This window comes from Diaphorina citri, unplaced genomic scaffold, assembly GCF_000475195.1.
Source record: "Diaphorina citri unplaced genomic scaffold, Diaci psyllid genome assembly version 1.1 scaffold952, whole genome shotgun sequence".
In the NCBI taxonomy this organism is placed as follows: Eukaryota; Metazoa; Arthropoda; class Insecta; order Hemiptera; family Psyllidae; genus Diaphorina; species Diaphorina citri.
The window spans coordinates 107,688-117,209 of record NW_007378383.1 but is presented as its reverse complement, the minus strand read 5'-3'; the positions used below and the strand labels follow the sequence as shown (position 1 = coordinate 117,209).

At 40.5% G+C, this 9,522-nt stretch overlaps 2 protein-coding genes across 2 annotated transcripts; both read left to right on the top strand.

The window, feature by feature from the left end:
- The first annotated feature begins 604 nt into the window (after positions 1-604).
- Positions 605-4,215, top strand: LOC103513305 (adenylyltransferase and sulfurtransferase MOCS3). Its single transcript, XM_008478123.3, has 2 exons — positions 605-2,806; positions 4,201-4,215. Exon 1 carries the CDS (start codon positions 1,162-1,164, stop codon positions 2,737-2,739), a length of 1,578 nt encoding a protein of 525 aa, XP_008476345.1. The 5' UTR covers positions 605-1,161; the 3' UTR covers positions 2,740-2,806; positions 4,201-4,215.
- Positions 4,216-4,224: 9 nt separating this feature from the next.
- LOC103513306 (putative hydroxypyruvate isomerase) lies at positions 4,225-6,083 on the top strand. The gene is made up of 2 exons (XM_008478124.2): positions 4,225-4,465; positions 5,503-6,083. Exons 1-2 carry the CDS (start codon positions 4,225-4,227, stop codon positions 6,081-6,083), a joined length of 822 nt encoding a protein of 273 aa, XP_008476346.1.
- Positions 6,084-9,522: the final 3,439 nt, after the last annotated feature.

Here is a 9,522-nt window from a genome sequence, read left to right as displayed (position 1 = left end):
TTTTTTTTTTTTTTTTTTTTTTTTTTTTTTTTTAGAATATGTTTTTTTTTCTCTCTTCAGTGGGTTAAATTATTCATGTAGCTTGCAATATTTCCTCGAATCAGACAATCGAATCAGGTAAGTAGTCGTATTTTTTTTTTATTTTATTTTATTTATTTTTTTATTTAAACAATGTTTATATTTATACTCGTATTTGCATATTTGTAAACCCTACCTATGAAAATAAAGAAGACCTTGTTTAGACTGCGGGAGTAAAGGGACTTTTCAGTCTCATTCGGGCAGTATAAACAAGGTATATTCTATTTTGTTATGCCTCTCTGTGCGCAAAGAGGCAGGACAGGGGTGATTTTTTTCACTCGTTGCGTGAAATGGCGCCACCACACTTGGTATAATGGAACAACTTGTTCGAAGCTGACAGTCTAAATGAAGCACTACTTATACGCGGGTTCGATTACCGCCCGGGGCGAATTTTATCCTGAACGGATAAGGTTCGTTCTCGGAACGGCTGGCTTTCTTCTATCCCGTCTTCCTTCTCTCTTCGCTTTCGGGACGATAAGACCTTAGCAGTTCCAGTTCCCCCTATCAAACATAAAAAAAAATCATAACTCGGCTGAGATTGAACCCACGCCCTCCTGCTTACCAGGCGAGCGTCTTGAACACTACACCACCGAGGCAGGTGTCGGCCACTCACTCTGAGATCGCGGTCTTTCAGAGTGGCCGGCACAATTGAAAGGAAAAAGATGATCAACTTTTTGGCCGTCCTCTTATTATCTGTTCTGGAAATTCTCTTCTCTGTTCTAGCGACAAGAACCGATAAACTTGAACGTTCCCAAACGGCCTGCCGAATCCAAAGTGTTAAACCTCCCCCATGAGTCGAAATCCTGATAGAATTCCCGAGATACATAAAAGTGTACCACCTAATCTGAACTAGGAATCAGCGCGAATGACCTTGTAGTTAAAGCGCTTAAAAAACCCCCTAACTGATAAACTGACCTCGAATAGAATCAAATCTACAAAGAGACTAATAATATATGTAACTATTTACAGGACAAATATTTATAAGTTCTTCCAGAACATAAACGGTGGAGTGCGGATTAGTCAACAACAGGTGCCGTACCCCCAATACGCTGACTAATTTCAGCAACAGTAAACTTGCGAAGTATGGACACCGAAGAGGCTGTGCGAAAAGTCGCACAGCTCAAAGAGAAAATCCGCCAGCTGAAAGAGGACCTCACAAATGCTGAGACTGAACTTGAGACCATTCTCGAAGACCGAGCTTTCAAATCGAGACCGACAGATGGCGCTTCCGTGCGAGATGACACCATAAGAAGAGACGTTTCCAACGAGAGGGATACGAACGGCGCAGGACAGCGGGGTGCTCACTCAACGGATAGTCAGGTTGGAGATCCGGCAAGTCCCGAAGAGATTCACCGTGAACCAAACAATGTGAACCAAACAACTGAGTCGGATAACCCCAACGGACCTGTGAAAGTGGAAGACGATTGTGTCTGGTACGGAGAGGTGTACAGCAAGTTCTCTAAGGATATCACGGAGCGCTACTCACGGCAAATCCTCCTCGACCAAGTCGGCGTCATGGGGCAAGAGAAACTTCTCAACGCATCCGTCCTGATTGTCGGCTGTGGTGGCACGGGCAGCCCATGTATCCAGTATCTGGCCGCCAGCGGTGTCGGCACGCTAGGCCTCGCCGACTACGACCGGGTAGAGCTCAGCAACCTCCACCGCCAAGTGATCCACACGACACACACCATCGGTCAGCCCAAGGTCACTTCCGCCAAACGTTTCATCAGCGCGATCAACAGGAACACGATCGTTCACGCGTACCAAACACTCCTAGACACATCCAATGCGTGCGATATCATCCGTCGGTATGACGTTGTGGTAGACGCATGCGACAACGCGCCGACGCGTTACCTTCTCAATGACGCATGCCTCAGAGAAGGCCGTCCGCTGGTTTCAGCCTCCGCGCTTGGCTTGGAAGGTCAACTCTGTGTGTACAACTACAAGGGGGGGCCCTGTTACCGCTGTATTTATCCGGTGCCGCCTCCGGCCGAGACGGTTGGTACTTGCGGAGACAACGGTGTACTAGGACCTGTTCCGGGGGTGATGGGTACGCTGCAGGCGGTCGAAACGATCAAACTGCTCATCGGCCTCCCCGTGATGGATAAACTCCTTGTGTACGATGCGGAACTTTCGAAATTTCTCTCCGTCAAGTTGCGCAAGAAGAAGGAGGATTGTGTGTGTGCCCATCCGGCCGACACGCAGCTTGTGGATTATGAAGTATTTTGTTCTTCTCGAGCGAATGACAAGACGCCTGACATTTCTATTCTGGACCCCACGGAGCACTTGACTGCTCTTGATTACAGAGACGAGTTCTTAGCGCGTCGAGTGGCACACACCCTCCTGGATGTACGTAGTGTCGATGAGTTCGCTATGATGTCTCTCAACATAGCGTCTCACGCCACAATGGCCGATGTACAACTCATGTTTGCCGAAGCGGGGGAGTGTCCTGCATTTCTGGAATCTCTACGCGAGGACATACTCGCACACAGACACGTCTTCGTCATCTGTCGACGCGGGAACGATTCACAAAAGGTGGTGCAACTGTTGAAGAGATATGTCGAGCGACATCGCCCGGGCGTGGTGTACGACATCCGAAACATCAAAGAAGGATACAAGGGTTGGCAGAAATACGTCGACAATAGAATCCCGACCTACTGAGCCACGGAAACCTGCGAATGAAGATGACTAGGACAATGAAACATGTACCCCTGTTTATACTGCTACAGTGAGTCAATGTATTTATTTGTTGTTCTCTCTTTTAAAAGCTATGAGCAGAGAGAGAGAGAGAGAGAAAGAAAGAGCGAGAGAGAGAAAAAGAAAGAAATACAGAGAGAGAGAGCGAGAGAGAGAGAGAGAGAGAGAGAGAGCGAGAGAGAGAGAGCGAGAGAGAGAGAGAGCGAGAGAGAGAGAGAGAGCGAGAGAGAGAGAGAGCGAGGGAAAAATGAGAGACTTCAAAAGTGTGACGTGGTGGTGGTAACAACTTTGAAAAGTACTGATCCACTTTGCTCAAAAAAAAAAAAAAAAAAAAAAAAACATTTAAAATTTGCAATAAATGGATTTTTTTGCTTACCACTTGTTTGATTTTTTTTATAAAAGATAAGTATTTCAAACCCAATCTGGCTAGGTACGGGTGGGGTTTATTATTTTACTTTTTTTAAATTCTTTTCCTCGTAAATATTTTAGTGCTACTTTCTTTCTCTCTCAAATTATTAGGTTCTTTGGAATAATTAAATCGGATAATAATAGTGCTTATTTGTACTGCTCGCATAGGACTGCAAACTCCCTTCACTCCAACAGTAGGACTATTATTACTGTACATACCTACCTAGTCAAATTCTCAAATTATTTAGGGGATGAAATTCCATACCTGGGATTTAACCCACGCCTTCCTGTTTACCAGGCGAGCATCTTGACCACTACGCGACCGAGGCAGGTAACCGTAAGTATAACTGTAAGAACAAGGGTGCCCGCAGAATTAGATTGGTATTTCTCAAATCTTCTCTCTCATTCTCTCTAAGGGTGCCCGCAGAACGAGGCATTCAAGATGAAGCTGTAAGATGAAAAAACAAACGTACACATTCGTATAAGACCGCGCAGAACGAAGCATTCCGAAGATTCGAGATGAATTTCAGAAACAATGTTTCAGGGAAAATTTTCAAGAACAAAATATTTTGTTTTTGAGGCAGATTCATCGAGAAGACTTGATGCTCATTGGTTGACTCAAGGTCACCTAAACTGAAGGTGCAGGGTCAATGGTCAGCTTTGAAATCTTTCTGGATTAACCTAATTAATTATGTAAAATTATAAATTGTGTGTGAGTCAAAACAATCACAATAAATAAATTGAATTGGATTATTCAACCTCGTTCTGCGTGCGCTTCTTTCTGGATTTTCGCCTGAACTGTTTCCGGATGTTCCACCTGAATATGCTTCATCCTTCATCTTGAAAGCCTCGTTATGCGGGCACCCTTATTCTTACAACTTTATGTTTAAGGTTACCTGCCTCGGTGGTGTAGTGGTCAAGACGCTCGCCTGGTAAACATGGGATCAATCCCAGGTATGGAATTTGATCGTTCTGCGGGCACCCTTCGTGCAAGCCAAAAACAATTGTGTCCTGCAGGTACACCGCACCCCTCAGCCACCAATGGCGGCTCCCTCCTTCAAATTGGCGGCCAATTTGACCCTCCTGTTCAACGATTTGGCCGCCAACTATTTGGACAAGTACCGTGTGGCGGCCGAACTTGGGTTCAGGTACATCGAGTCGTGGTTTCCGCCGGTTGGGGTAACTTTGGAGCAGTTGGTGGCAGCGCAGACCAGGCATGGCTTGAAACAGGTGCTCATCAACACCGAGGTGGACGAAAACTTTGGATACGCTGCCGTCAAAGGTGGGCATTTTGTTATCTGTCAGCCTAAAACGGACATTTTGGACTTTTCTGGTATTTGTACCTATTCATGTATTTATTTTGAATAACAATTTACAATACAGAGATCTTATCCTAAGCTAAATATAATAATAAAGCTTCTAAGCTTTTTTCTCTTCTTCACTGGGATATAAGTGAACTTCACAAAGTTACTGAGTCTTCCATCAAGATATTTTTTCTCTTCCTTTTTCTCGAAGTTCCTTCCCAGGGAGAACCCCGATCTCTCTCGGGGAAATCTATCTATCATCTATTACACTGTATCTGTAATAATTACAGGGTGTGGCGCGGTTATTCACTTTTTTGAAACTTCGATTAAAAAAAGACTGTTATTCTTAACTGATAATTGAATGGTGAACTTTTCAAACCTACATAAAATCAAATCTCCCATATTTCTTGATAATAATTCACTAACAATCATCGGGTAAAACTAACAGCCTTTTTTAACTGATGTTTCAAAAAGGTAAATAACCGCACCGCACCCTGTATATTCAAGTGGTGCTCGTCAACTTCTTGGTCATATGTCATATGCACCAATTCTCTCGGGAAAATAAGCTACCACTCATTTCCCAACTGTGAAATTTCGGACCAATTGCAATTTCGGCAAATGCGGACAGTTTGGGAATCACTGGTACAGTAAAGCACGGGGGGCACGGTTGGTCCAGTGGTAACGCGCTTGCTTGCCATGCAGAAGGTCTCGGGTTCGAATCCCACCATCGACAAAAATTTGTACTCGTTTTTCGATTGCAAATATTTCAACGGGTTACTATATTATGTAATGAGAAAGCTTTGCAATTCGCTGGGGTCCGAAATTGCAATTGAACGGATTTTTCAAATTTGGGAAATAAGTGGAAATGTCCGTTTTAGGGTTTAGGGTTTCTTGAGTTCTGTAGACACCAGGGCCGTATTTAGGGAAGAATGCCTGCCCCCCCCCCCCCCCCCTACAAACTTCATTTTTCTCCTTTATTGTACGTCATCGAAAATCTCTCTCTCTCTCTCTTCAGGCAAAGAGTCCGAGTTCCGCGCCAGTCTCGAGAAAACAATCCAGTACGCATGCGCACTCAACATTCCCGCTATTCACATCATGTCGGGCAAAACCGAGTCGTCCCGAACCCAGCCGATCGCGAGCGAAGACCCGTACACCACGTTGAAGGAAAACCTCATCTACGCATGCGCGGAGCTCGAGCGTCACTCTCTGACGGCACTCATAGAGCCGGTGAACCAGCATTCCGTGCCGGGGTATTACTTGAGCTCGTTCCGCGTAGCGGAGAGGCTGATTAGGGAGCTGCGCGCGCACGGAATTTCCAACGTCCAGTTGCAGTTCGATTTTTTCAACGCGCAGCGGATTTGCGGCGATTTGACGCACACGTTTGGCGCGTGCCGGGATTTGATCGGGCATGTGCAAATTGCGCAGGCGCCTGACAGACAAGAACCGCATGCGCGTGGGGAGATTGACTATGCGTACGTGTTTGAGTTGTTGGCGCGCGAGGGATATGAAGGGTATGTTGGGTTGGAATATAAGCCGCAAGGAAATACGAAGGAGGGACTGGAAGAGTTTTTGAAGACGTTTGATTTGAAGCTGTGAGGGGTGAATCACGTGAGCTCGCTGTTGGCGTGAGAGCGTGAGGTACCGTCAGTGTAGCTATTGTGACCGAAACCACCTACCTACTATGTTTTTATTATTTGGCAAGGTAAAAAGGTAAATTAATTTTGTTAATTGTAAAACTGTACTACCTATCAAATATACAGGGTGTTTATATAAATAGGCATGTAAATAGTCTATCCTACACTGAGAATTACCTGTTAGAGAAGAACATCGGTTATTCTGATTACATCAATATAATTTTCCTTCTTTTTATTTATATATTTTTTTGAAAAACAATTAGAGTAACTATTAAGTAAATAGGTATAAGTTTTACATTTACATTTCTTAATTATAAGTTAAGTGGTAGTTGATTAATTATTTTGTTTAAAAATGCATAAATTCCTCCGTTTTGGGGGGGAAAGAGGGTTTTTTTTAGGTTTGATAGAGGGAACCTTATCTGTTAAAGATAAAGTTCGCCCCCGGGCGGGTATTGAACCCGCGACCTTGTGCCTACACGGCAGACGTGCTACCAACCAAGCTAACTGGCTGTTTTTTTTTTTTTTTTTTTCTCTCTCTTTTAATTGTCCCCCATTTAATACATCCATATTTTAAATATATCATTCCATTACTTTTCATTATTATTAATTATTTATTTTTTTTTTAATTCTATTTAAATTCAAAATCTAATTATAATTAGGATTATTAGGTACCTATAAAATATCCACATAAAAATCGTGCTATTTACAACAAAAGAATTCCTTAGAAATGCTTATTTATTTCAATTTATAGGTAATGATCATTTATAAATTGAACTAAATAATCATTATAAATAATTTTAATTTTCTAGTTATATATATAAAAAAGATTACCTATGTACAGAACATAATTATTATAAGATGCACTAAAAAAAATGTTGGTAAATTAACAATTTAATTTAATTTAAATTATATACATAGGTAGGTATTTATTTTACACAAAACTATTTAATTACCTGTCACATGAAGACTGTAACTAATTAAATAACTGGCCGACTGCCATTTTTTTTTCTTTTTCTTTAGGCAACTCTAACTGCTAAGGTCTTATCGTGCCGAAAGCGAACAGAGAAGGAAGACAGGATAGGAGAAAGCCAGCCGTTCCCAGAACGAACCTTATCTGTTTAGGATAAAATCCGCTCCGGGCAAGAATCGAACCCGGGACCCAAGGCAGACGCAACCCTCCAAGCTAACTAGGCCGGCCATATATTCTTCAGAGAATATGCATATGAACACAAATCCGTCGAAATTGGGGATTTTTTCCCATCTTTCTTCTCTCTTCGATTTCGGGACGATACGACCTTAGCAGTTACAATGCCTTCTATCAAACCTCTTTAAAAAATGTCGGCCAATGTAATATATGTACGAATAATAAAAAGTAAAAAAAACGAGCCTACATTCCTAAATATCTCAGTCAATTCCTTCGGTTGAAAAAATAAATAATAATAGAGTAAAATGGCCTATTACTTATTCTTTTGCATTGTATTGTAAACAACATAATAATAATAGAATGAAAATAAATGATAAATAATTGTTGATGTATACCCGGGACCTATTTTTTTTCCCCTTGATTCAATGGAATAATTTTTTGTTAACTTATTTCAGTACATTAAATAAATTAAAAAATATTGTAAAAAAAAGCGAAGACTTCTTATCTTATTATTACCTCAAATAACAATAATAATAAAAAGTAATAATAATAAATCATTTTTTGAGGCAAGAATATTTTTTTTTTTTTTTTTAGGTACAATATTTTTTAATAATAAAAAAATAATAATAATTTATTTGCAATAATGGTAATCAAAGAACGTTTTAAGCTGTTTTACAAAACGCAAAGTTCGTCTACAGACCCCTCTCAAATAAAACCCCTCAACCCCTCAATTAAATATTTACATTTTTTTTTAGGTTGGTAGGTATTTGATAATAAATTAGATCACACAAAATATTCGTAAAATTAATTCAATTATTGGTGGATTTCACCAATGACGTAATGAAAGATTTCACAAATGGGAGAAGTTTCAATGAACCAAAAAGGATTTTTTAACGGTCCCAAACAGGAGTTTTTGAAACCTCTTCCTTTTTGGATCTAGAGATGTGTATTTGAGCATTGAGCTAAAAAAATGAACTACTCTTTTCAGTGAACTAGATCCTCAAGAGTAGTTCTTTCAAAACTTGCAACTCGCTCTTTAGTTCCCTATACAATAAACAATAACCAGCTGTATGCTGTACGAGACCGAGAGTTTTCTGTCTTTTTCTTTCTACATTTGAGTGAGAGAGATGGCGTTTTTCGTCAAAAATGGCAAATCAAAAATGGATTTTCAGATTGTAAAAAAAAAAATCGTCAAAAAAAATTTCACGAAAAAACACTCGTACCGGGCCTAAGGCAGATGAAAAACAGAAAAGAAAAAGATAATAATAAAAGATTCAATTTGAATTCTTTTATTATTATCTTTTTCTTTTCTGTTTTTCACCTGCCTTAGGCCCGGTACGAGTGTTTTTTCGTGAAATTTTTTTTGACGATTTTTTTTTTTTACAATCTGAAAATCCATTTTTGATTTGCCATTTTTGACGAAAAACGCCATCTCTCTCACTCAAATGTAGAAAGAAAAAGACAGAAAACTCTCGGTCTCGTACAGCATACAGCTGGTTATTGTTTATTGTATAGGGAACTAAAGAGCGAGTTACAAGTTTTGAAAGAACTACTCTTGAGGATCTAGTTCACTGAAAAGAATAGTTCATTTTTTTAGCTCAATGAAACTTTACACATCTCTACTTCCTATAGGATAAGGAAAGTAAAAAAAACTATAGGTATCGAGGAATCAATAAATAAAATATTTTATTTTATTATTTTTTTTACAATAAAAAAAAATCCATTTTATTTTTTTACAAAAAATAAAATTTCTATTTTTACAAAGTTTCCCTCACGAGGCTGAGTGCTCTACCCGTATTTCCAAGCACAGAGCCGAAAAAAAAATTCGACCCTGCCGGGAAGGGAACCCGGGACCTCCGGCCTGCAAGCCTAGTGTGATACCCACCAGGCCACCGAGGTTACTGCCCAAAAGCTATCATTTTTTTCCTCTCTTTTTTTAAGAGGTTGATACGGGGAACTGAACTGTAACTTCTAAGGTCATATCGTCCCGAAAGCGAAGGAAGACAGAATAGGAGAAAGCCAGCCGTTCCGAGAACAAGCCTTATCCGTTCAAGATAAAATCCGCCCCGGGCGGGAATCGAACCTGCGACCTAGCCCTTCCAAGGCAGACGCACTACCCTTCAAGCTAACTAGGCTGCGCTTGTCATTTAATTCCAATCCATATTTTATAAATTAGGTACCTACTTGAATAATAAAATTGTCTATGTGCGTATTGAAAATTACTATTTTACCATTAAAAAAATCACAAAAAAAAAAA